The sequence below is a fragment of the Ambystoma mexicanum genome, chromosome 1q, assembly GCF_040938575.1.
Source record: "Ambystoma mexicanum isolate Mex_15411 chromosome 1q, UKY_AmexF1_1, whole genome shotgun sequence".
Taxonomy (NCBI): Eukaryota; Metazoa; Chordata; class Amphibia; order Caudata; family Ambystomatidae; genus Ambystoma; species Ambystoma mexicanum.
The window spans coordinates 1,523,497,942-1,523,525,050 of NC_090922.1; the positions used below are offsets into that span (position 1 = coordinate 1,523,497,942).

At 46.6% G+C, this 27,109-nt stretch overlaps 1 protein-coding gene across 8 annotated transcripts in view; it reads right to left on the reverse strand.

Annotated features, from left to right (window-relative positions):
- The window catches only part of SZT2 (SZT2 subunit of KICSTOR complex), a 2,035,845-nt gene that overhangs the window by 1,653,500 nt on the left and 355,236 nt on the right, over positions 1-27,109 (reverse strand). For all 8 annotated transcript variants that reach the window (XM_069642429.1, XM_069642432.1, XM_069642427.1 and 5 more), the window contains exon 15: positions 19,537-19,742. In XM_069642429.1, the coding sequence (XP_069498530.1) occupies positions 19,537-19,742 (206 nt within the window). The remainder of the gene's footprint in view (positions 1-19,536; positions 19,743-27,109) is intronic.

The following is a 27,109-nucleotide window of genomic DNA, read 5'->3' on the forward strand; positions in this document are numbered from 1 at the left end:
ATAAAAACAATGCAAGAAGCACAAATACAAACAGGGATAGATAACACACCCAGGTACCAACTGGTGCCCATGTACCACGACAAGGATATTGTAGATAAGCTGTGGCACACCACCATCAAAGAGCCCCGCATACTAGAATGGTACGAGGAAGTTAGGGTAGATTTGGAGGGAGATGGTGGGTGTATATATCTCACGTGTACTCCAGATGAATACGCCAGGAGAGGTGAGAGCTTAAGGGGGGTGTGCAGAGCATGGATGCCTATCAAAGGAACTCCTGCATGGGATGAGGCGGTTATGGACGAAGCAGAATGTAGGAGGATAGAAGAGCTAAAGAATTCGTTACTTAAGTAACGAAAGGGGAGAAATGTAGGGGAGGACTGGTCCAGGAGACCCCTCTCGCCTGCGTTTTCTCCCCAGGTGAGGGCTATGGCTCATTGGGCGTCCCCTCGTGCCACCCGGGCCCAGGTGGTGGAGGGCTCACCCGCTGGAGACATTGCCCACACGTATTGATTGCCCATACAAATTTAGCTAGGCCCAGAAACCATTTTTTGTCTGGTAAAGATGGTGTGAGCTCAGCGCACTGTAGCGCGGCCCCCACCCTTGGAGAGTCTCATCCCTGTTGCCGCAGCACCCTGGCAGATCCGCTGCGAGCACGTTCCCACGAACAAGACGGACATGAGCTAGCGCAATACGCTAACATTGTAACAGTTCACCTCCCGCAGTGTACTATCACTATCAGCATGACCCGGCCAGCAGGCCTGAACAATGAGAAGAACGGTAAAATGGTCATCTGATGGCAGACAGTCTTTATATATATGTATATATTAATGTCAAGACCACTTGCAAAGTATGCTTTCTTCCACAAAATCTCTTATATTACGAACGCCTGTAGAATGTATTAAGATGAGAGAGCATGCTCCCATGATATAAGCAATGGCGAGCTCACACCATTACAGGTGGATGCTAATAATAAAGGAACGCTCCAGGGATCTGTTTGTTGCGTGTATCACTGGGCAACCTACCTCCCATGGTTTTGCGCCATAACTAAGCTAATGCTGCTAGAGTACACGAGGAAGCGAATGCAACTATACTATGAACTCATGTAAAGGATGCGCGAGAATGCACTTATCATGTGTGTATGTCTAAGCCCCTTATGTGCCACCACCGTCACGTACAGTGGCGGGCCGTTTTCTATGTACTCCACCGACCCAACTACTACCTCATTTACTGCGAATGTATATGCATGTAACTAAAATACTGTAGCTGCTAGAATATAATGTACAAATATGGTGCTCGGACTGGGTATAATCGAGACACATCCAGCAAAAGTTAAATGCATGTTTTGAAGTGATTTTGAATAAGTATTATAGAAAGTGTTCAAATGTTTGTGATGTCTTTACCTACATTCAGCAACACACGAGGGAGATACCTTTGTGAATGCGTACAAGGCCATTCCCCCTTCACCCTGCAAAGGCTGTCAAGACATGAGAACAGAGGCCCGCTCTGCGCTATCCCACCTCCCCCGACCAGACTGGAGCCGCTTCAAAGATTTGTAGCCCCACTGCAGCACCCAAGGCCGCGGCCAGCCACCTGCATTATTTACAGCACAGCAGTAAACCTTTGTCTAAACTCCCGCGCCCCCTCGTAAACCCCACAACCCACCAGACCGTCTTAGACTTATGGCCCTGTGCAATCAGGACACCCAACACTTTGACAACACACAGCGGGACATCCATAACAACTTCTAACAAGACAGAAAGACCTGTACCACCCGTCCCAGGCCCCGAAGCTTAGCCCCCCGACCTATGGCCCCGGTCAGCAGGACACGGGTAACCAGGCCTCGATGTATTACCTCCAGACCCCTCACAAGGTGCATTCCTCCTGTGTTGCATTAACCTATAAAATAACCTATTGGAAGATTTACTAAAGAGAATAACACTGTAAATGACTGAATGACTGCGGTGTGCATGGCCGAGGGCAAGTAAGTCAGGAAAGGCATTCATCTCTGCCACAGGCCGCATTGGCACACCAACACCGCCCGGATGAACTCAAGCCGACCTGCCAGGCCCAGCCCAACCCACGAGGGTGACCAGTGACGTCCTCCAGCCAAGACCAACCACGCCGCAGCAGCACCTATAGTTAGTCGTCGCCACCCAATCCCAATGAACTTGTGCCCCCTATAGTATGTAGGTTTTGATGACGTTTTTTGTAAATATATACGCCTGTCTTTGCTATTGTCAGACAGAGCGCTCTCGGAGTTTTGCAGAGTCCTTTGCATGCCCTATTCTGATTGATAAACTCCCATTTACGCTCACCCGCACTCTGTCTTGGCCTTATTCCCATTTTGGGAGAGTCTTTCATTGTCTCTCATTGCGGGGAGGATCGTGCTGTTTGGGGACGCTTGCTTTCACCAGTTACGATCTAAAGTAGCTTTACAGTCATGGGTCTACCAAGAAGAACTCAGCGCTTCCATTACATTCAGAGAAGCACAGTTTCTTTGCAGACTACATGGACACGTGTGTACTCATAAGAAATAACCAGTACTCCATGCTGTAAGAAAACACCTACCTGATTTGCAAGGGGTATTCTTACATACAAAGGTGAAAGCAGCAATTTATTAGTGCCATTAGAAATATATGTATTTTGTTACATGGAATTGAACATGCATGAAAATCAGAACATTAGCTTATTTTACAGAAATAATGAACACCATTACACAGCATAAATCAATACCAGACGTCTATCTATCTAGCTTCCATCACCAATTGCACATGTGTTAATTCATGTGAGACATGACATGATATGATATGATATGATTGCACTCGAGGTATCTGTGCAGCAGGTCTAAATGTCAGCTTCCTTGCTTGAGGAGGGACGATTCGCTTCCCAACACAGTATTTATTTATTTGTACTTATTTTAGTCATTTATAAAGCACACCGCAGCCCGTGGGCATTGAGGCGCTGTTACAGGGTACAGTAGAATGCTTACAGAATACAGTAGAATACCTGCAAAACTTCAAGTATGGGTTATACATAGTTACATGGGAACAGGAGATGGGTGGGTGCGAGAGAGGAGGGGGCGTAAACATGGTTTTAGGTGAACAACCAAGTTTTGAGAGCTTTCCGGAACGCATAGTGATAGGGTTCTGCTCAGACGTTGGCAGGGAGTTCCAATGTCTGGCTGCAATAAAAGGGGAGCTAGCCCCACCTGCTTTGGCGCGTTTGACTTTGGGCAGCATGAGACGGTGAGAGTAGGGTGTTCTGGTGGGTCTGGATGAGCGTGCCTTAGTTACCTTGTTGGCGAGGTGGGGGAGGGGCTGTGTTTGCAATGCACGTGTAAACCCCTTATGATGGTTAAAAAAGAAAAATAGTTAAAACAACACACTTGGAAAAGAAAGGACAACCTGAAAATGGTGGTTTTCTAAAATGGACCTTGCAAGATAAGTTACAATCATAGGGAATTGCATGATAATGTCACAAAATAAAGAGGCGATGGCTGAAAGTTTTATTTTCTTTTTGTATTTATTGAGACTTGGAATAGAGAAGATATCACAGGTAAGTAATGATCCGTAGCAGATACATGCATCATGGTACACTAGTACAGCACACAGTAGTAAACGTAGATATTAGGCTGAACTGGAACAGAGACAGCACTATGTTGAAGTATTATTTCTGGCAAGATATGTACGAAAATAAGTCCAATGGATGGAAAGTTTAGAATGAATCTTAACCTCTGGCATTGCTCTGGGCAACCTTCCAGACCATTGTTCTTCACCTGCCAAACCATTACAGAAGGGGAAAGACCATATACAAATTTGGTTTGGTCCCACCCCCAAAGTGACAGTCCAACCCAAACTGCTAGGTCGCATCTCTTCTACACGAGACCACAAGCATCCCCAGACATGATACAGCTTCGTTGGGTGTCATCAGTGAGGAATAGCTTGGGTCTCTACCTGTCCCACTCGGGGTGACAAAGCAAAACAAAGAAGTGATGTCTGGAAGGTTTAGAATGCATCTTAACAGTTGGATATTCAATTGGAACAAGAGGGTTGGTTAACAGGTTTTTGCAACAGAACGTATTATCTCCGATAAAATATTCTTGTATGATTCGAAAACATGCTATGGAGGATTGGGGTATTAAGGTGGAGTTCTCCAGCTCTAAGGCAGAAGGCGGATACCAGGTTCTACCTAGTGAGTCCATTTCCCTACCGTGAGGGTTGTCTCTACTCATGTGGTCATTGCTCAGATAGCCACCCCAAGCGTCACAGTCAGGTAGCTTCTGCCTTTCTCTGGCCACATGAGGGGAGGTTCCCCCTAGGGAAGGAGTAACGATATTGCTAGATTCGTCACAGCTCCAACAGATCTCAGTGACGAGAATTAACTGGTGCAGTCCCACAAGGCTCCATTCTGTCCTTCAGCTTCGCTCCTCTGGCCTTTGGCTCATGTCATGGGGAAACGGATGAGTCCTTCACACTATCAGTACTGGGAAAATAGGTTTCCCTTTTGTGTCTACCTTTTTGATAGCATTTGAACAGTGCACACATCTTATAGTGCAGTGGGGATACCTTTCTATCAGCCTAGTCTTTTACACTTGGGATTTTTGGTGCCTTTTATATGTGCCTAAAGAGGCTGCCGATAGATTTATACCATCCTTGTGTTATTTTTAGTGTGCACGTTAGAGTTTACTTCGTATGACTACTAAACGTGGTTAGCGTTAGGTAAGAATTGATGTAGTCCCACTGTGTGAGACTACACAGCACTTATCTGCTTGGTATTAGGTAACCAACCTTTTGGGATAGGTCTGTACTACAGATGTTGGTAATGTGACTGAGCAGCCAGGCCTATCTCAAGAGGGGTAAATGTGAGCTGCACAACTGAAATCTGTAAATAGAAGTAGCCAAGTAACAGTTACACTCAAGGTTTCTGTTATAGTTATTTATTGTTATTTATCGAATCCCGGCAGGGCCAAACTCAGCCTTTCATCCTTCCGAGGTCGATAAATGAGCACCACACACCGTGGGTAATAATAAGCAGCGCTCAGATACCTGAGGGTTCGTAGCGCTATATAAATGCCTAATTATTATTATTATTATTTAATTAACATACATTTTTAAATAGGCATTCTTTAAAAAGACAATTTGTGTAGCAATGTAAACATACTTGAAAATGATCAGCACAGGTTAGTGGATAATCTTGGGATATGCTTCTTACACACTTCCTACACCCGGAGGGGACTTCAAGCATAAGGACAGTAATGGCATTTATATGATTCTGAGGTTGCAGAAAGGAAAGGTTTACGGAAGGATAAAAGGTTAAACAGGTATATGTGTGGACACTTAAATCTTGCAATGAAATCTAGACAAGCCTTTCCCAGCAATAACAGTCTACAACAAGTTAACACCCATGAAGGACAGCAATATCAAAGCCAATGGGCTAGAAGAGTCTGCAGCGAGCCAGGGCAGACAAAGTCAATTTGAAACAGTCTACGGAGCTGAGCCACTTCTTAGAATCAAAGTCTTGCACAAAGTTAGAGAGTTTGTTAAATAAAATCACTTGAAGGGTCACAAGCTGTCAGCCTGTGGAAAGAGTTGGAATAAACTCTAAGGTAAGCCAATGCAATTCCCAACTGAGAAAAGAACATCTAAAAAGACACTGAGGTAAGTACCCCCAGTCTAAACAGTACCTCTGGTTTGAAGAAGAGTGCTCCAGCTGGATTTCGGTCTTGGTACAGCGGTGCAGAGCCCGTGTTCTTGAGCCTCAGTCGTGGGGACAAGAGGGGGGACGTCTGGAGGGCTCCTGCGGCGGTACTTGGGAGGTCGTCGGCAGCTACAGGCTCTTTTCGGTTCAGCGGCACTTTGGGGTTTCAGGGCTTAGCAAACAACACCATCGCTGATCTTGGATACCGGTTGGGCTTCCTTTACTCCTTGGGTCCTGCACTCTGGTGAGCGGACTCCAGCTCTAGTCATCCTGCTTTTGGAGGGCCTTAGGAGACTCCTAGAGCTTCTAGCCGGATTTCAGACGTTGCACTCTACTATGGGTTTTTCTACCCATGGCACAGGGTTCTTGCAGCAGCGAAGAAATACAGCCAGTCGGGGAAGGGCGTCCAGTGGAGTTTGTCTCAGGTTAGTTGGTCCTACCAACCCAAGGGAAGAAGTTGTTCCTTCCGGAGTTTCTCTTCTGTCGAATCGAAAAAGGAATTTCAACACAGCAGCAGGGCTTCACCAGGCAATTCAAAGGTCTAGAAGGATGCAGCAAGCTTTCTTCATGGTTTCTTCGTCTGGTATTTCTCCCAGTGGTCGACTCTGCTTCCCATTCATGAATAGCCTAGGCTGTCAATCACACAGCAGGGTGGGTGTCCAGAAAGCACAGCCAACCAGCCAATCAGGACTGGTTGCATTCAGGAATTCCTAGAGACAAAAGACAGGGTAGTTTTGGCAGCCTCGCTCACATCCTGCCTTTCCAGTCAAAGGCAAAACGAACAAAGGCTCAAACCTGGCTGAACGCACAGAGTAAAACCCAAGAAAGACCTCACAAACAGAAAATGTCAAAAATAGAAGACCGGGCCATTTTGACTAAATGCCCACCCATGGGTGCTGAACTGCAGCTGAGGGTTCAGCCTGTGGTAGAAAAGCACAGTGGTAGAAACATTAAACCACTGCTACCAGCCATTTTAAGAAGTGACGGTAACATAACAAATGTTACATGAGAATGTAGGATAAGGAGCTACTAAGTAACCTCCTTCCCCCAAGCACTCCACATTGTGTGCTGGACCTAAAAAGAGAAAAGGTAAGTAAAGTCAATTTCACTTTACTATTCTTGGAAACTGTAGTTCACACAAGAAAAGGTGTTTAAACCTTATGAGAAATCTAAAGGATTTCTCAATGATACTGCACTGAAGGTGCTGTGTCACCATACAAAATGCAGATGTCTATGGAGTTTGTCAGCCTCCAAACACAGTGAAAACACAGAATCCAAATCAGGTAAAACGCATGAGAGTGTGAAAATGGTCTCACTCACTCCAGGCTTAAAATTAAAAAGTTCTCAAGTCCAGCAAAAGATCTGGGGGTCTCTAAGGTTGCAGGGAATTAGCACAGACATGATAATTGTCCCCAACAGCAAGTGCCTTAAAATGGCAGTGACACTAGATGATGCACTTGCCCTTTAACCATATTTTTTTTTGGCCTTCTTCCTGCCTTCTCAGATCAGGAAATCTCTTGAAAAGCTGCATCTTTCACTGGGAAGTGGTGCCTTTGTGAGGGCGTGTGTGGGCCAGGAAGTGGGTGGCACCGTCTGGTCCCACTCCACATCTGTGGTGCCAGAGAGTCTTGGTGTGGGGCATGAATGAAACCCACAGTGGTCCCGGATTGGACCTCTGCTGGCTGTTTGACTTGTGCAGATCCTTACCATTGGTGGGCTTGGACAAGTTTTCAGCAAGGATTTAGGATAGAGGAGGTCTCCTGCAGCCATTTCTTCAGATCAGTTTTGGAGCCAAGTATCCTGTGTAGACGAGCAGCCGACTGAAGATCTGTGTATGTCTCCCAAAGAGCCCTGGCATCCCTTTCTGCTTTTGGTCTGGTGAAGCCCTGCTGGACTACCTGATGTGAGAAGGAACTGAGCTGTGCTTTAATTCTGGGACTAGTGGGGCCAACCAGTCTTGGTACATTCTCGTATATCCAGCCGTCCTGAGCCTCCGGAAGAGTCCCTGGACCACCCGTTGGACTGAAACTCTCCAGTGGGCCACAATGGTAGAATTGTCACTGATCACGTTCATCACCGGAACTTCGACTGTCGCCAGCCCGTGCCCCAAGTCACCTTCCTGCCACGTTTCAGATACTGAAGAGGTCTGCATCGGTGCCTTCTGCATTGCTTTGTCGCAAAGGGTTGCACTCTGCTCCTGGAACCGACCACAAGAATCCTTGCCCCGCAGCTCCTGGGCATCTTCTACTGGATTCAGCAGTGGAAAAACCTACCTCCAGCGACTCCCAGTTGACATACCTGAGTCAAGAGGGGGATGTTCTGCTTAGAATAAACTTTGGTTATTCCATTCCATCACTTTTTGATCGCTGGATCTAAAAGCTTTTTTTTTAAAATTTGTTTTTATTATTTTCACTACACCAACAGAAAAAAAAAAGTGCCAAACTCCCCATCCCGCCCTCATCGCTTCCCCCACTTCAAGGGATCAAGTTGTACGTCTATTTATATGTGCATTAGTGGAATACAAGGTTGTTTGAACTTCAAAACTTTACAGCCCTGGAGTGCAAAGTCACTTTTGATTCCCGCTTATACAATCTTGACGTCTGGGGGTCCACTAGCCAAGCTATATCATGGTCTTCTGGTCTTTCCCCCATATCATCCCCCTTTGTTTTATACACTTCGTTATGCAGTCTTCAGCGTCTTCGTTACCCATACCATCTTAGCGCATACTATTTTAGCTCCCCCTGGCAGGCTTGACATGGCGCCTCCCCCCACCTCCCGACCGTCCTCCCCATTAGCATCGCTTAATCTCAGAACACATTCTGGGTAAGCATATTCCAGGCCAGAAGGACTTCACTTCTTTCCCTTTGGCCCCTTTCCATTGCTCTGTGCCAAAAACAGTCGCGTCTTGAAACACTTGTGTATAGGCGCGTTATAAATGCAGTATCATATATATTATATATCACTACAGTCTCAGCCATTGCCCATCTCCATAGACCCCCCCCCCCACCATGTTTCTACACTCGAGCCCGAAGCCCGTTTCCAGGCCATGCCTTTTTACCAATATACAGATTAAGGCCCTAATTCATGGAATGATTTGCACAGAAAATAGGGGGCATGCTCGCGCAAGCGCCAGTTTGTGTATTCATGGAACACAATGTGCGGGGCTTACCAGGGACTGGCGAGGAATTCGTGCCGGTCCAACGCATCACTGCGACACCACATAACGCCTTCTGTGAGACTCGTAAATGTTGGCAATCCCACATGACCTTCACCAGTAAGTGTGTTTCCTAATTTGTTAAAGGAACGACATTGTCTGGTGGAGGACATGAGGAGTGTGGACTTCGAATGGTGCAGGATGCCTCAGCCGGGACAGCAGTCAGTGGCACATCACGGATCACTGGAACAACATGGGCGAACATATTAAAACACACATTGTGCAGTATAATTGACAGCACACACCATGGCAAAACAAAACCACGATTACCTGCACATGTCACCCGGTGCAACCCCATGCAAACATGCTAGATGAGTTCACTAGGCATGCCTTGCACGTACACCACTGCACATGTATAGTCCCTGAGGAGTTACTGGCACATCTCAAGGGCAATCAATGCAAATAATAACAAAGAACACAACCAGAAAAGGGCAAAAAAAAATAGGACATGCCAACATCTGGTCAGGAGGGGGTCGGAGGGGGGGGGTGAAAAAAAGAAAGAAAATGTCAAATATGGACCAGGATGGGTCCATCCAAGAGAGGGGAGGGGCAGGGTGCACGTCATCCACATGTGTGGAAGTTGAAATCAATTCCCTCCATGGTTACATGGACCGCACGGCTATGATGGATTGGGAGGGCCGGTAACACTCGCCTCAGGGTTGCCCTGTGTGCCCGACCCTCTGCATGCAGCGATGCCTGCAGAGCCCTCAGTTTGGCCCAATGGCTCCTGTTGCTGGCCTCCATGTGCAGCCTGTGTGAGCGACATGTGGACCGCAATGCCTGCAGCTGGCGCGCTACCTGTGTTTCTCGTGAGAACGTGGAATTGGCCACCCTATCCATGCCCTGAGCCAACATCTCATAGGAAGCACCCTGTTGCGGTGCAACACGCATCATTGACTGCTCCCACACATTCTGCTCAGCCCCGACATGTCCACCATGTGTGTGTGTGCCCCATGGCTGCTGGACCCAAGGAAGCGTGGCCCTTGATGTGAAGCAGCTGTCTGTGGCTGCAGGACTTCATCCCTCCCTTGGTCATCCGTCCCAGGATCGGAAGCCAATAGAGTGGAGCGTGGCCTTGCCGCCGTAACCACCACAGACGGATGTGGCAACACTGACTGGCCCTGTGAAGGGACGTTACCCTCTGCAGACGCACAGGTTACATCAGCACCATCACTTGAGCACTCACCTCCGACTGTATAGGTGAATGAACGTCCTGCTCACCACCAGAGTCACTGGTATCATTAGAGATGGAACCATACTGAGTCGTGCCCCAGATGGACTGTAGCACCATTTGATTCTCATGGGCTGTCACAACATTTCCTCCACATGTCCTCCACTGGTGCTCTCTCGGGGCTCAGGCTCCCGTTCCATCTCAACTTCCTCCTCTGAATCTGGTGACTCATCACCTGCACATGGACACAAAGACATGAAGAATCATGTTAATTGCTTCTACTACATGCAATGTCATCACAATGCTGTCCTGCAACACATTTACACATGTCAACATGCCATAATTTGCATTCATACACTATGTACAAAAATCCCTGAAATCATGGTGTCTGCATACTTGCCACCATATCCCATGTCCCTGATCATGTAAGCACTGCAGACAGTCCCAACAGACATGTGTGGTGTCCCAGGTTTGTGATGTGGAGAGAGTGAGGACATGTGCTTGGCGATATGAAGAGGGGACAGTGACACACAAGTGGGACAGGGCCATGCACCCATGTGGGGTAGGGGGGTGTCCAGTGTGGCAGGTCAACATCGAGGACTCCAGACTGATTTCCTACAAGGGGCTCACAGTGTCATAGCTGCGGCAGGGATGTGCACGGTGTACCAAAATGTGTATTAGTATCTGATGGTTGTGGATGACTACTGTCACAAAGCCATGTTCAACCGATGTGCAGCACATGTGTTGTATGCACTCTGCAGTACACTAAGCTCAAGTGAGTAGACTATGACATGGTTCACCCATGGCAGTCATACAAATGCAGGTATAAGTGCCACACAATCATACCAATTCATTCAATCTACATACACATTCTGGATGCACACTCTTCTTCACTCACCGGACGTTTCTTCGTATTCTGGCAGGCTTCCCCCACGCCTTGGATCTGATCTACATGAACCAACTTGCTCATGGCCTCTTCATGTGGAGTGAGCTCCTCCTCCTGCGGTGACCCACCTCCAGTCACCATAACAGAAGCAAGATTAGCACCCAGCTTTTGATTGGTTCGACAGTGGAGGTCATTCCACCGCTTCATGACCTCACGAGCGGTGCGCCTCTCATTCCTCAAGGTGTTAACGCCATTTGTGATTCGCTTCCGGTGACCCATGCGCTGAGCGGGCGTATGGGTGCTCCCTGGCCCTGTGCACATCATGGTGGTGGTCACGCACGTAGTCCACGAGGATCTTAAGTTCATGATCATTTAAGCTCCTCTTCCTTGACGTGGTGGTCTCCTATGCCGTGCTTTGGGATTGAGCCTTTCCCTGTTCTGCATGCTTCTGGGAAGGTGGTGCAGACCGTGTGTGGCTAGGACGACTCAGGGCAGTAGTGGATGGACCACTTGTGGCCTGGGCCATGGCATCATCCACTGAGGTTGGGTCAGTTACTTGCCCTGCAGGTCCCTCAACCTGGGAGCTGGGTCCAGGTGTTTTGCGTTGCTGTCCCTTCCCATTGGACACACAGGCATCGGCTGCCCCTGCGTGTCCGTGTCCCGGGGGGGAGGCGGGGCTGGAGACAACAGATAGTGCTGTTGCTCCCTGACCCTGGTTGTTGGGGAAATGAGCTGGCCCTGCAGGTGCCTCAACCTGGGAGCAGGGGAGAGCAGATACCCCTGCAGCTCCCTGACCCAGGGTGCAGTGGACAGCAGCATCACCCGCAGCTCCCTGACCCTGTTAGGGGTGGTGCATGGCTCTTCCTGCACGTCCCCGGCCCTGGTCACCTCAGCCAACTGCCACCTTTCCCTCTTGGGGCCATCTCAACCATGGTAGAGATGGATTTGTACAATGGGAGGCCCAACAAGCAATTGTCCTGGGCAATAGGAGTGAGGGGGCAGGATACGCGATGTAAAACGTACTAGTATGGTCCAGCACGGCTTAATATTACCCCTGGTGAAAAAATAATCGGGACGCGTAACGCACAGACACCCCAAATATCAAAAAAGCATGTGCGCTACCCCTCGGTAGCTCATGTGAAAAGAAAAACATTTTTTAAAAAAGGAAAAAAAAGGTACGCAGTGGCAACCAGCAACACAAAAAATGCATACGCTAAGCCCACGAAAGCCACTGTGATGTCAACAATGGGGGTATGCAATACACAGGGGCAGCCAGAGTATGAATAATGCATTCGTGTGCACCGTTAGCCAAAAAACAAAAAATACACACGCTGAGGCAAATCCCCCACCAAAATAAGAAGTTTGCACTGTCACAATAGTGAACAAAATGCGTGGAAGCGCAAAAATCTCCCAAGTCCACACGTCCGTCCGCTCCAACTCACACAAACCGTGTGATGTACTCCTACACACTCCTTTACCCCGAATCGGAACGCCAACGCATGTCATGTAACTTACACGATTAGGCCCTTTCCTCTGATTTCACGTGTACGTTCTGGCTGCCCACGAGATGAACACAGAAGACCCAGACGCTCCTGCCTAGGAGCCTTTTTACCTGCCTCCTACTGCCCTGAGCTGCCTCATACGAGCCATCTGCTGCGGCCTGCCCACTGTGTGTGCCTGCTTCCCACCTGCCTTGCATTTTGAAAGCCTGCTGCCAAGCCATTGCCAGTGCTCCTTTACTCAGCACTGACCACCTCAGCTGATTCAGAAGACTCCCAACGTGCCAGAACATCACCGCTCCAAAGCCCAGCCCCAGGACCACCTTGCCCACCCACACCTGCCTCAGGGGTTGCCATGTCTGAGCAAACGTCTGCAGAGGCAAGGGGCAACCCCACAGCAGCCGGGAAGAGGACTGTCAACTTCACAGCCAGGGAAGTTGACATCCTGGTGGAGCAGATCCTGGGGCATTATGATGCCCTCTTTAACCATGCAACGCAAGTCAGCAAGGAGGGACGGAAGCTGATCTGGGAGCAGATTGTGGGTGCTATGAACGTGGAGGGGGTTGGCGCCCCATGACTATCAGCATGTGCATAAGCGCTGGGAGGACCTGAAGTCCAGGATCCAGAACAAGGCCCAGTGCTTCCTCCAGGCTGGTGCCAACCAAGGGATGCGCCAGGGTCGGTTGAACACCATGGACATGCAGGTCCTGGAGGTTTTACCCAGGGCTGCACACCCAGGTCAGTGATTTGCAGCACCATCTGGAGTCATCAGGTGAGTGTCCTTGTGTTGCTGTCCTCAACTGTGCATGTTGACGGATGGTGGCAGTGCTGCACATATGTTCAATGAAGCATGTGTGATTCCAATGGTGTTACTTTTGCAATATGTGCTGTACTGCAGCATATTACAACGTGCACGTGGTTTCTTACATGTGTCTGAGACGTGCCTGCGTGAGAGGTGTGACACATTGGTGTTGATGTCAACATCATGAACAGGCATGGTGTACATGTGTTGTGTCCGAGATGTGACTGTGTGACTGGCCATAACTCCTGGATGGATGTAACTGGTGCATTTCAATGTGTGCCTGCCTGATGGACATTGAGGAGACTCTGATGTGATTGCTCAGTGCTCTGCTTCGGGACTGTTAGGTGATGTGTGTGCATGATATGTGTACGTCCCCTGACGTGTGTGTAGCATGCACAATTTGTAGGTGGTGACAGTTGATATTGATATTGACATTTTATTTCTATCGTGCTCATACACAAGTGTTTCAGAGCGCGACAAGGCAAGGGAAGGGGCAGAGGGGAGAAACAAAAACAACCATTTTACTAGGCCCAGTGACATTGAGAACACGCAAGTGCATGGTAGAGGGGGAGAGGGAGAAGTGCATGGAAGGGGGAACAAAAGGAGAGTGCGGAGAAAGGATGAAAAAAAAACCCAAATAATAATAAATTAATAAATAAAAAAGGCAACAGAGGGAGAGCAGCCAGCAAGTGGCAAGTGCTGGGTGTAAGGCAGCAGACTGGGTAGGTCTGATGAGTGCACGAAGAAAGTAAAAGGGATGGGGGCTGTATGGGTACAGATACGGACCCTAGTGCAAGGGGTGGCCCGGAGGAAGTGCATTCAGGTGGCAAGAGGAGCAGGTACCTGGGCCCAGAGGAAAGAGGGTGGCCAGGTGCATGGTGCTGAGGGAGAGTAGAATCAGCAGGAGAGAGGGGGGGTGAAGGCAGAAGCAAAGAGGAAGGTCTTGTGGTGCTTACGGAACCGGAGATGGTTCGCCTCAAGTTTTAGAGTGCCCGGGAGGCTGTTCCAGAGGGGGCCCCAGCCGAAGACGGATCTACCCCCAGCTCATTTCTTTGGAAAACGACTGACCCTGAGGGAGTTAGAGGAACGGAGTGCTCCAGATGGGAGGTATTTGCGGAGGGACAGCTGAAGGTATGTTGGACCCAGGCCCCAGAAAGCTTTGTGGACAATGCAGAGGGTTTTGAATTTAATCATTGCATCCACTGGGAGCCAATGAAGAGATTTCAAAGCTGGAGAGATACGATCCCAGGGTTTCAGGCCAAGGACAAGTCTCGCAGTCCCGTTCTGAATATGTTCCATGTATGTACATTGCATGTACCTGTGTGTTGTGGAGGGTGATGATGGTTGTGACCTTTGGCAGTTTACTTCATGTGCATATGTTTTGTGCCAAACACATATTGGTACAGTACCCTAATGTTTGTGTTCTACGTCTACTTATCTACAGCAGCGTTGGAAGAAGAGGGCAGAGAAAGTGCCTGGTCAATTCATCATCAGGGAGCGAAGAGGCTGGTGCTGCGTCTGATCCATCAGCCACAGCTGCTAAGGGGAGGTCCAAGAGGGTGAAGGTGCATGTGGACTCGACAGCGTGGGGGGGGACAGGTGAGCTCACACAGGAGCAATCCACTGCGGAAGACGCTGGGGAGGCATCCAGGTTGGTGGGGGAGGAGGCTGTATCAGCCCATTCCATGGACCCTGGCGGGGGTGGTGAGGTGGGTGTGACTGGTGCTGTCCTGACTCAGGGGCAGGAGGCAGTGCAGGTCACCGCAAAGGTGCATGTGCCAATCCCTGGGCCAGCGCCTGCACCAGTATGCACCTGCCAGGCCGGACCCATCCGCAGGTGTTGGATGTTTCCACCCAAACTGACACCCCAATGCCTGCAGATTTCCCCATTCGAGACAGAGTGGAACCCCTGCTACTCTGTGTTGCGAGGCGTACATCTGTCATTCGTGATAATGTGCAGGCTCACAATCGTGGCCTTGCACATCATCACAATGAGGTCTGGCGTCTCCTGAACTGGCTAGCAAAGTTCCTGGTCTCGAATTAGGTGCATGGGCTGGCCACTTATGCAACGCTCTCCTCGTCTTGCTCCTCTGTGCGCCAGTCATCCTCCTGAGCGCCTTCTGTACCCGTGTACCTGTCCCACCCACATCGGCCCATCTGGTGGAGAGTCGTGACTCAGGGCATACCATCCAAAGGTGGCAGGTATCAGGCGTCAGGCAGGATGCAAATGTGGACCTTTACTCAAGGATGTCTTCCATATTTGCCCGGTAGGTGCAGCAAATCGGGGCAGAGAGGCAGCAGGCTCGGGAGGCGAGACGCACCATAGCCAAGGCGGAGATTGCACTGCGTCGGGCAGAGAGGCGGGCTGAGTTTCTTGGGGATACTTGCAGGGAGTGGGAGGGGATGGAGAGGACCATGCTCGAGTCCCTGCAAGCCCTCGAGGAGAGAGCGGAGGCCCGCCTAGGGGAATTGGACGCAGTGTTCGATGATGCCCAGGCGACACATTGATGAAGAATGGTGAGGAGCAGGACTAGCCTGCAGCCTTTGTAAATAGTTTTTTACATTTAACTTTCCATTGATTTTATTTATTATTAGAAACTTTGGGACATTACTTCATGTTTATTTTGCAAATAGTTTTCTTGGTGTGTGTATTTTTTGTGTTCACCATGCAGTAATGGTTATTTTTTACTTTTTGGTGCTATTGTAAATAATTTTGATGCACATGGACATTTTCGGTTTATTATTTTTTATCATGTACAGATTTTGAACTTTCACTTACAGTCTGTATAAGCACAATACAACTGTTCAATATCATTTATTTTCTTAACTCACAGTCATTGTTTCTCACATTCATTTTTTTGCAGTGTGCCGGTTTGGTAGTCCATTTAGTGTCCCTGGTTCTGACCATCATTGGTCATGTGTGTGGTTACTTTCATGCATGTGTCATGTTTGGTATCCATTTGCGTGGTGAATATGCACATGTGCCTGACCGGTGGAGGAGTTTGAAGGGGGAATTATGGGTGTGCACAGTAAAATGGCATTTGCTTTCACATGTACAGCATCACAGTGTATTAGCCCTCACTGTGTTTGTGAGGGTGGTGGGTGGGGTGACTGTGGGATTGTTACATGTTCAGGATATTGGCACATGCTAGGGTCCCATCGGACAGAGAGGTAAAGAGGGGTCTATTGGTCCTCAAAAATGCATTATCGCGGCTAAAAAAGCAGCATGCAATGTTGCATCAGAAAAAAGGGTAAACATTAAACTGTCACCATGTCTGTTCAGAGGATGCCTGGAAAAGTAATTTAAATATTGATAAGAACATAGAAAAAGGACAAAGAGTATACCCCTTGTACTATATAAAATGGCCTTTACTGCAATGATAAAAGCACACGTCATTCAAAGGAGAGGACAACCCCTGCACTGGTAGACACATGGGTTAACCGGTGAACCAAAAACAGAGAAAGGGACCCAAGGCAGCACACCACGCAGAACAAATGGGATGGGCTCCCCGGTAGGGTAATCCCAATAGTTAGCCATTGTCTCAAAAACAAAGCGAATGCAGGAGCAGAGTGTATCTCACTCACCTTCAAAGACAATGGTAAAAAATCACAGAGTCCAGAAGTATTACTGGGAGTTTCAAGAATGAGGGCAGGGGAAAATGTTTCTAATAAATGTGCTGGCAGTTGCTTCTAAACCAACCTGCTCCCACTGGAGTATTTGCCTTGAATGCTCGATAATTCTACAACCGGGAGAATCTGGAAACTCTAAGAAATACCTGGGAAACCAAGTAGATAGATGTAGGCTGCAACTGGCACAGAAAACACTTGAGCCTCAAGGACAGATCAAGGCTCTTTATTGAATTATTTCTTGGGCCTGTGGCCAACCCCTTTCTCTCGCCTTCCCAAAAACCTCCTTCCTAACCCAGGGTTCCATGACCCTGGTTTAGTGCTGTTGATTGTTTACCCACTAGTGTCTAACAGCTGCCTTAGACTGGTGATGTTCTCCATGAAAGCAAGCTCACCGAGTCCCTCAGGGATTTCCTAACTTTCCCTAACCTAATCTCAGCATGATTTAGTGCCCTCATGGGAAGTCGGGTGGTTCCTTGCAATTACTCAGCAAGATCTTTCGGTTTCACTCACACCAACCTTTACCTCGCTCTACTGCTCTGCTTGCTGTTTCTCACCCTTCTCCTCCCCACCAATGTCCTGTCCTTCTGATGTTTCTTTCCTCTCTCCTGCTCCACCCTTTGATGTTAACTCCTTTCCCAAATAAAGAGTTAGGATTTGAAATCCTACAGATGTTGGCAATGTGGACCATTGATAAGACAATACAATGGATGAACTGCAGTGCAGATGAACATTTAGGGGAACAGGAAAATGTTAAGCTAAAAGCTGCATTTGTGAATGGGACCAACTTAAACGAAGCCAGGACTAAACTCTGACATCTGGTATTCTATTCAATCCATATGTCTTGCCCTCAAGAAATTAGATTTCATGTGAAGCTGAGCCATAAGTATAATGACTGTCCTGCAACTGTGTCACTGGGAGGCAGAACTTGCAATTCATTCTACAGGGCTTCTTTATGGCTTGCATCTTGGTGTGGGCGGCTTAACATCTTAAAATAAATAATAAGAATTCAGCTTGACCAGTGGATCCGTTTTATCAAATCTGAGGAAATGAATCTTGACACTTGGAAAAAACAGAATATTTTAACTTAGCTCCACCAGGCCCTGGCAACCCCAAGGAACTTCAAAAGACTGCAGCATTGCCAGGCTGAAGTCGAAAATACCTGTATACCTGAACAGCAAAAAACACCAGATTGTCTCTTACTGACGGACTGCTATGTATTCTTTTGCATGTTAGTGAGATTCACTGTTTCGCTCATAATTCTTGAGCAGAACCTTGTAGTGAGTTCATTTCTGGTTCAAATTTTTCAAATGCCCTATTTACACTTGTATGGTATTAGAGTGAGAGCAGGCAATAGGTTCCTAGTTTAATTGTTATTCTTTTGGACTAACGACAGACTAGGACTGTTTTCCTTTCATTTACATAGAAGAGTGTGCTCCCATCTTTAGTGTTAGGGCAAGACAGGAGTTCTTTAACCTCCTTTTGAAGTAAATAAAATTGGTGATTTGTATCTTTTGTGCCCTCGTCCTTATTGTGAAACCATGCCTTCCCCACACCACCTGTCTGTGAGGCAGCCAAAAGAAATTAATATGCGAGTATAATATAAAGGGGAAATAATCCTGAGGGGAAAGCTACTATAAAAAGGGAATTAGATAAAATCCTGGTCCCTGTTATTTGTCAGTACTGAGGGGTAGGATTGATTGTGCACCGAAGAGGTTAGGTTAACATTTCAGAAGTGTCTGTGCTTCTGGAAATACATATACTCTAGATACTAGGTCTCGTGGTGGGTGTACAGTGAGATCCCCTGACTATGTGTCATGATGTCTAGCACAGAATAATCATTATGGGAGTAAAACGGACGTCTCGCTGTGTGCATACATAGAAGAAGAATATAAATCAATTAATTCCTGGCTATACCATCAAGCAGAATACTGTTGTTAAGTTGTTCCAGGCAAAAGGGAAAGAGTGCTTCTTCGCTACCCATTACGCCGTACGTTGGCCATTGAACGTGAGAAAGGTATGTTTTACATGGTAATTACATAGAAACATCACTGAAGGAAACCTAGACTACATACATCTTTTCTAAAAGCCATTTACAGACATAAAGGTCCAGTTGTATGTTGCAATCGAGTTGCAATGCTTCACCTGCTCCATAAACTGCTGCTCCTGCCTTCCTCCTTGTCTCTTGTTCGCCATCCACCTCCTCCTCCTCTGACCTCACCCAACAAATCCACACTTCCTGTTTCCTGTCCCCTACTTATGTGCCCCTACCTTGGTGAGGGTGGGCCAGAGGCCCGACTGAAGATCTACTTCTGCACATAAGCATGCTGGCACCGGGGGAGAAGACTGGTTTGGGGACTGTTTTATTGGGTTCGCCCTTAATGTTAGGGCTGGGTCTGGATTCTACCCTTCACCTCCCACCTAAAAAGGGTGCTTAACCCCGGTTGATAAGGCCGAGGACCTTGTCACATGTATCAGTAACCGCACAGAGGAGTGAAGAGCAATCAAACATTGACATCAGAATCGAACCCATCAATGTGCTTGTCAATAAGCACATCGCATCACTCACAGCGGAGGAAGAAACAGGAGCATGAAAGGATCCTCCCTTACTCCTCATAGATACCTCTTTTGTAAACAAACCTGATAAGTAGTTTTTCCAGTGGTTTCTGTAGCACAACAAGGCATGGGCGGTCAGAGAAGGCAGGTGGAGCACCAGGCAGTGGCGGAGATTTGGATGGGGAGCTGCTGCCAAAAACTTTCCTCTTCACCTTTGGTGTGGCTTCCTTACTCTGAACCCGGTGTGGGAAGCGCAACTTCAATATCTGTGCCCGCAGTGCCTCCACTATCTACGAGGAAAGGCGAAAAGGAAAGCAGAGTGACTAGAGAAAGCTTTCAAGGTCAAACCTGCAAACACTTATTCTTGAGTACAGAAGTCAAATAAGTCAGTAACAGAAGCCTTCCCCGAGAGATTCCAGGAAAGAAATATGAAAACAGCCACAACATCCTGATACTACACCCCAGCACCCGAAAAGGGAAAATAGAAAAGAGGGAAAAAAAGATATGTGATGGGAAGGAAGAGGTTAGGAAACATTTTTGTTTTTGCAACTTTCTCATCTCTTTTGATGGGACCGCCAGCACATCTGTTGACAATTTCAAGACACCGACCTGCTTTTTGAGAGTGAGGTCCAGCCTTCCACTCAACCCTTGCTTAACTCAGTTCAATTTGGAGCCATTGGTTAGTCCTTAGGGCTACCAGTGCATGCAGAGTCTCTTGTCCCTTTAAGGTCAATGGTGTAGCATTACTACTCCCTTTAAGGAGAAGAGAGCAGAGTAACCAGATGTCGCCTTTATTTTGACTGTAAGAGCATTTTTGCCATACTTGCAGTAAACTACGCTAGGGTAGTGGCAGGAGTACCTTTATTTTAAACCTTTGGGGCATACTCTTGCGCATCTTATTGGTAACCTGTTCTGAAGTTCTACCAAACTTCATCAAAACCATTTAACCAACACAGCACAAGGCTCCACTCTGAGTATAAAGCTGTACCACCTGAGTCTATGGTAGTGTAGACAGAGCAACCAGGTTTATCTTAGGAGGGAGAGAGGGCTGGAGACTGGAACAAAGAATCTATAAAACAACTGAATCAATAGAAACACTGACAACCAGAAGTATTATGAAAATAAAGGTTTATTTTAAATACAATTAGGCCAAGTATTGGGGTAAGTACGGTCAAAGTCAAACTCTTAAAAAACACAATGCTTGAAGGTACACAGACCAAAGACATATAACCTTATTTTAAACACATAACAATAGTTCTAAGGAAGTCAAACCTTTTTAAACACATTCAGCACAGGACACACCTATTCTTGGGTAGTAAACCAATGGTTACTTTCAGATTACATTCATTAATTCCAGAGTATTAGACCCTAACAGTTGTACAGTGATGCTTAGCAAGAAATCGCATAATCAGTCAACTTGACAATATGCGTTTTGTGAGTAGTGGAACACTTATTCTAGGTGCAGTAAAAACCTATAACTACTTTTGTGATAACACAGTTATACTGGGTGAGTAAAACCTAACCATGTAATGTTCAATTACAGGCTTTGTTTTGTTTGTTTTTTGTTTTGTTTATTTGATAACGCGCACCAAATCCTCACGTAGCTGGGCGCAGCAGTTACAAGGATATTTGAAGCTTAGTTACAACATAGAAAGTCAGTACATAACAAAACACATTACCGTACATACAATTGATATGAAGTGTGGAGGATACAGGAGGGTGTGGTACTGGTGTACTGGCGCAGCAGTTCCCAGAATATTTGAGGCTTGGTTACAACATAGAAAGTGAGTATATAACATAACACATTCCTGTACAGATAAATAGACATGCAGTGTGCAAGATGCAGGAGGGTGAGGTACTAGGTCCACGATGTGGTAGCCATGGTATCGTATGTGGAACCCTAAGGTCAGGAGCACAGGAAAGTCGGTGGGGTGAGAGGTTTCTTAGACGTCCTTGGACCTGAGCCAGTTCAGTACGTTACGTCTAAATCTAGAGTATGGTTGTTCCACCCTAAAGGCTGTGGGAAGTGCGCTCCAGGAAAGAGCGCTTTGACTGGGAAGCTGCCTCCACCAGCTTTGGCGAGTCTAAATCTAGGAATTTCTAAGCAAAGGTGGTTGGAGGATCTGGTGTGGTGGGCGGAGGTTTTTCTAATCAGTCTGGCAGATAGATGGGGAGGTGCAGCGTTATTAAGGCACTTGAAGGTAAGGGATACCGTTTTGAGAAGTATTCTGTCGCAAATTTTTAGCCATTGGTGGTCTCTTCTGAGGTTGGATATGTGCTCTCTGCGGGGTATATTCAGAGCTGCTCTCAAGGTATCATTTTGTAGTATTTGCATTTTATTTAGGATAGTTTTATTGGCGCCTACATCGAGGGCGTTAGACATTATTAGTGCATTGGCGAGTGCAATGCAGCTGACTTTGGATAGAAAGGGTCTGCAGGACCTGATCAGTTTACAGGTATAAGCTGTAGAGGAGGCCATGCAACTAATTTGTTTTTTTTAATGTTAAGGTCGAATCAAGGTAAAATCCTACGGTTTTTACCTCAGTTACTGCTTTAATAACGTTCCCATCAATGTTGAAGGCAGCGTAGCTAGGGTTAAGTTTTCTTAGGTTGGAGTCAGAGCCCAGAATCAGGATCTCAGTTTTGTCGTCATTCAGGCAGAGGCCGTGTGAGGCCATCCATACCTGAATGAGGAGGTATATCCTGTTTACCAGAGTTGTATCCTCGACAAAGTTGCCCGAGAGGGGTATGAGGATCTGGGCGTCATCCGCGTAGTTATTATATGTGACACCCAGCCTGTCAAGTTTGTTGAAGAGTGGCTTAGTAAAGATGTTATACATTGTCGGTGAGACGCATGAACCTTGTGGGACACCACAGGTAATTTGGATTGGGTCTGCTGAGGCGAAGAACACTCATCGTACGGTTGGCTAGAAAAGATTGTACCCAGGCTATAGCTTCACTTGAGAAATGTGCAGCCGACGCTAGGTGTTTGCATAACACTGCATGATCCACCAAGTCAAAAGCTGCTGATAGGTCGAGGAGGAGTAGGATAGCTGTTTTCCATTTGAGATCAGTGAAACACAGATTGAGATAAGCAGTAACTCTTCTAACTTATTTTAGGATGGCACACAGCTAACTGTAGGTAAGTAAAACCCAAAGAACGCAATATCCCGCAGACCAGCTTCCTTCCTTCCCGTTATTAGTGAGTTCTCAAATGCTCTTTGAGATAGTCATGTCATACCCTTTTATCATAAATGAGGGCAAGTAACCATGGATTATCACACAATATACTCATGTTTTAATATTTATCAAAATTACAAAAATCAATAATACATACATTTAAAAACACAATGACAGTCATAATTCATTTTTTCATGGACATACACATTTATACATAGAACACATGTGACTCATATGGCAAAAAGGCACCTCTAATTAAGCCCCTTTAAAATCTTAGCCGTGAGCTACTTAATGGCTCTACTGGAATCCGACCTAATGAAACCCCCTTAAATGAGCCCCTAAAAAGAGGACTTCGTTGCTCTAGTTAGCTGTTGACAAGTAAAATCCATATACTTTTTCAAGGAGCTATCAGCAACTTGGGGCAGGTATAAACCAAAGACTGTTTTTGTGTCGGTCTAAAACAGAACAGGGAAAGCAAACCTCAGTGTTACTCTGTATAAATGACTCAAGGTTATCCTAGGTAGGTAAAACTAATGCACACTTATTCTGGACAGGATAACAGAAAGGCAGCGTAAGTAAGACCCAGTTGGGGGACTGTGAAGATTTACTAGCTAGAGAGGCTCTGAAGAGCAGTGGAAAAGGTATTCAGGTCATGAAAGCATGAGATAGAAGGGGGGAGGGACATAACAGTATCTTGGAAACCCTTCCTGTGTTCTCTGTGATGAATTTGCAGGTTCATTTTTCTAAGAAACCTGTTTTGTTTTTGGTTGCTAGGAGACGTCTCAAAAGGACGAGGAGGAAGTCAGCCGTTATGAGTGGGCGTATTAGCCTGAAGACGTATTATACAGAATTTAAGTTGTTAAAAAGTTGCGCTGTTGCGCTGTGTGAATGGTCCGTTCCAGACAGTGAGAGTTTGAGGAAGTTGTTTTCATACTTTGTATCTGGGCAGAGAAGGAGAAACACTACAAGACAAGGAGGGGCCGTGGAACGCGGTGTTCGTCCCGATCAGCTGCTCGACAAGGAAGCTGACAGCCAAACACAGCGGAGGCCGAAATAGACAACGCTTCTCCACGGAGAAGACACGAAGCTGCGAAGCCGGTCAGCTGTTCGTCACAGAGGCTGGCAACACTTCCTAGAGCTACAAAGTTAATCACACCCTTTCAACGAGAAACAAAAATAGAGAATTTAGGAGTTTATAAAGGTGGAGGCGGAATGACCTCTAGAGAAGTCGTATGATAATGAAAGGGGCGGAGTCAGGAGGCGAACCCTGATGAGATGGGAAGGCTGGGCTTAAGAGCCTTAAGTAAGCATATCTGTCAGGCGCTTCACTTACAGTTATTACAGCACAGACTTTTCTTTGGCAATACTCTGTTCCACAGCGCTGAGATCCCTTGTTAATAAAAGAGGAGAGCTCAGAAAGGTGTACAGAAGTTGTACCATCCTACCTAAGAAGAAAGGTGCTCACGCTTAACAGGAGGAACTGTAAAGAGGTCCCGCTAGGAAGACCAAGCGTTCAAGCTGAACACAAGTACAAGCCAAATAGCAAATGTTAAGACAAATCCTTTTTACAGAAAATAATCCTTCAAGATTGACTTTTGGCCCAAAACAGGCTTTATAAAGGTGAAGAGGCAAAACCAGAACTGAAAAACAGTACATCAAGATACTGCATCCTTAGAACCGCCAAATCCAGATCAGATCTTCAATACAAATATCCTTTTCTTGGCAGTGTCTAAAGTTCTCTCTGTTGAAATAAAATACTCTGTTATAAATTAAACGTGTGTGTGTGAGCTCTTATTCCCATCAGAAGTGAAATTTTGGTGGCAGCGGTGGGATAAGAGCGAACACCATGGAGGACTTGATTAAAACACTGAGTGAAGGGCAACACCTTCTACAACGGCCATGCAACTACAAAGCCAACAGGCTCAGGCAGATCGGCAGGCTTTTCAGCAGGCTCTACAAGTACAACAAGCCCAACTGTCGGAAGCTACCAATTTGCGGAACCACTCTCAAGTACCAACTTCTGTGCTTCAGAAATATGCATCAGGCGAAGACCCTGCACATTTTTTTGTTAATTTTGAGCGAGTAGCTAGGAATGCTCAATGGCCTCCTGAAAGGTGGTGCACCTACATCACCCCTTTGATGACGGGGGACATGCAGAGCACCTACCAGGCCGCTAACCCTACCAGGGAGACGAGTTACAATGATATGAAAAGGGTGGTACTCGAAAGACTGGGCCACGATGAGGAAGCCTACAGGATAAAGTTCAGGGAAATCAAGCTACTTTCTGATGAAACACCACGTCATCTTTACTATCATGTAAAGGAGATGGGGGATAAATGGCTTCTAACTACTACAGCAACTACTCAAGAGATGGCGGAGAAGATTATATTGGAACAATTCCTAGAATCACTTCCGTTACCCATCCAACGCTGGGTGAGCGAACATCACCAACCCACGTTGATGGAAGCAATCAATATAGCCTCAGCATATCAGAAGGCTGGCCAAAGTTGTTTGCTAAGCTATACTACTAATTCCAGAACTGCGACTGGGTCTTCTATGGGAACAGGAAGAAGCCTAAACAATCCAAGGTGGCCAAACTCTATGGTCAAGAAGTTTGACTGGGAGAATATTAGAGCACGACCCAGTAGTGAAGGACCAGATATACCTAGACCGCCAACAACATCCACGAGAGGTCCACAGTGCTTTGAGTGTGGTGAGTGGGGGCACCTGGCAAGGTTGTGTCCAAAGAAGAGCAAGCCAGAACCGATGGATGTAGGAACTTTCGAAGTATCAAGAGAAGGGGGATACCCAGACTACGACCAGATACCGAAGTCTCCTTATCTTTATACTTGTGAGGCGGAGGTCAATGGCAAGCCCACCCGAGCCATGATTGCCTCTGGTAGCCTACAGACTGCGGTTACTACAGATCTGATAGGTGGAATGGTTGATCATAACAGAGACATACCTATCAGGTGCGTACATGGGGATGTAAGGTCTTATCGCACGAAAGAGGTGCAGATAAAACTAGCTGGGGAACAAATTGGGATAAGTACTGCCGGTCTTACTGGAGCCTTTATTAGTGGGTTCTGATGTCCCTAAATTTTCCAAACGGTTAAATACTGCGGAGAAGAGCTGGTTAGAAACTGCTCCATTTCATGACCAGGAGTTAAGGAGTCCAGCTAACAAGAAACGGAAGAGTAGGGCAGATAATAGAAAGTTAAAACAAGAATGGGGAGAACAAAATATTTTGCCAATTGCTGTTGACTGGAAGATAAACGAAGATGGAGACAGTTTTAGAATGGCACAGGAACTTGATCTGCTGCTACGAAACACCAGAGAGGCTGCTAAAAGGGACACCATGAAAGACGGAACACACTTCAAGAGAAGGGTTTATACTATAGAATTACGAACGGAACAGGAGATGAACTCATCAGGCAGTTGTTGGTACCAAGTAAATATTACAAGGCCGTACTAGAACTAGCCCATTTACAAATGGGAAACGGTCATTTGGGGACCGAAAAAACAACATTTATACACAGGTAAACAGGTTCTGTCGAGGGTGTGAAGAGTGTCAGAAAAAGAATAGGGCGAATGTCTCAAAAGCCCCCTTACAGCCCATGCCCTTAGTACTAGAGCCGTTCAATCGTATTGGAATGGATATTGTGGGACCATTGGACCCATCCAGCAGAGGTCACAAATATATATTAGTAATCGTAGATTATGCCACTCGATACCCCGAGGTATTCCCTTTAAAAACAACTAATACCCAACAAATTTGTGATGCATTAATCCCTTTTATGAGCCAAGTAGGTATTCCTAAAGAAATCGTGACAGATCGTGGAACAAACCATGTCCAAAGTCATGAAACAAGTCTGTGACACTTTGAAAATCGATCATTTGAAAATAGCGGTTTTTCACCCACAACTGATGGTCTTGTAGAAAGGTATAACCAAACCATTAAACAAAAAAGACCACTTCTCCGGAAGAAAGAACACTCCAAAGTCTTCAACAGGGTTTTCTCCATTTGAACTCCTCTTCGGAAGGCCGGTCCGAACGCTGTTGGATGTTTTGAAAGAGAGTTGGGAAGAGCAACCTTTGCAAGAAATTTTGCTTACAGAATATGCACATCAATTGAGAGAGAGAGAGAGAGAGTGGAGAGGTTGCAATCCATAGCAAAGGAAAATCTTTGCCAAGCTCAATTGAAACAAGAACAATATTATAATCAGAATACTAGGCTGCAAAGTTTTAAGGTTGGATACCAAGTGTTAGTACTATTACCGTCATCAGAAAACAAGATGTTGGCCACATGGAGAGGTCCTTATGAAGTGGAGGAAATATTGGGTCCGGTTACCTACAGAATTCGTCAACCAGAGAAAAAAAATACTGTTACAGACATATCATGTAAATCTCTTAAAGGAATGGGTGAAACCCGTTGAGACAATCACTATGATCCATACTAACGAAGTCCAGGCCGTAC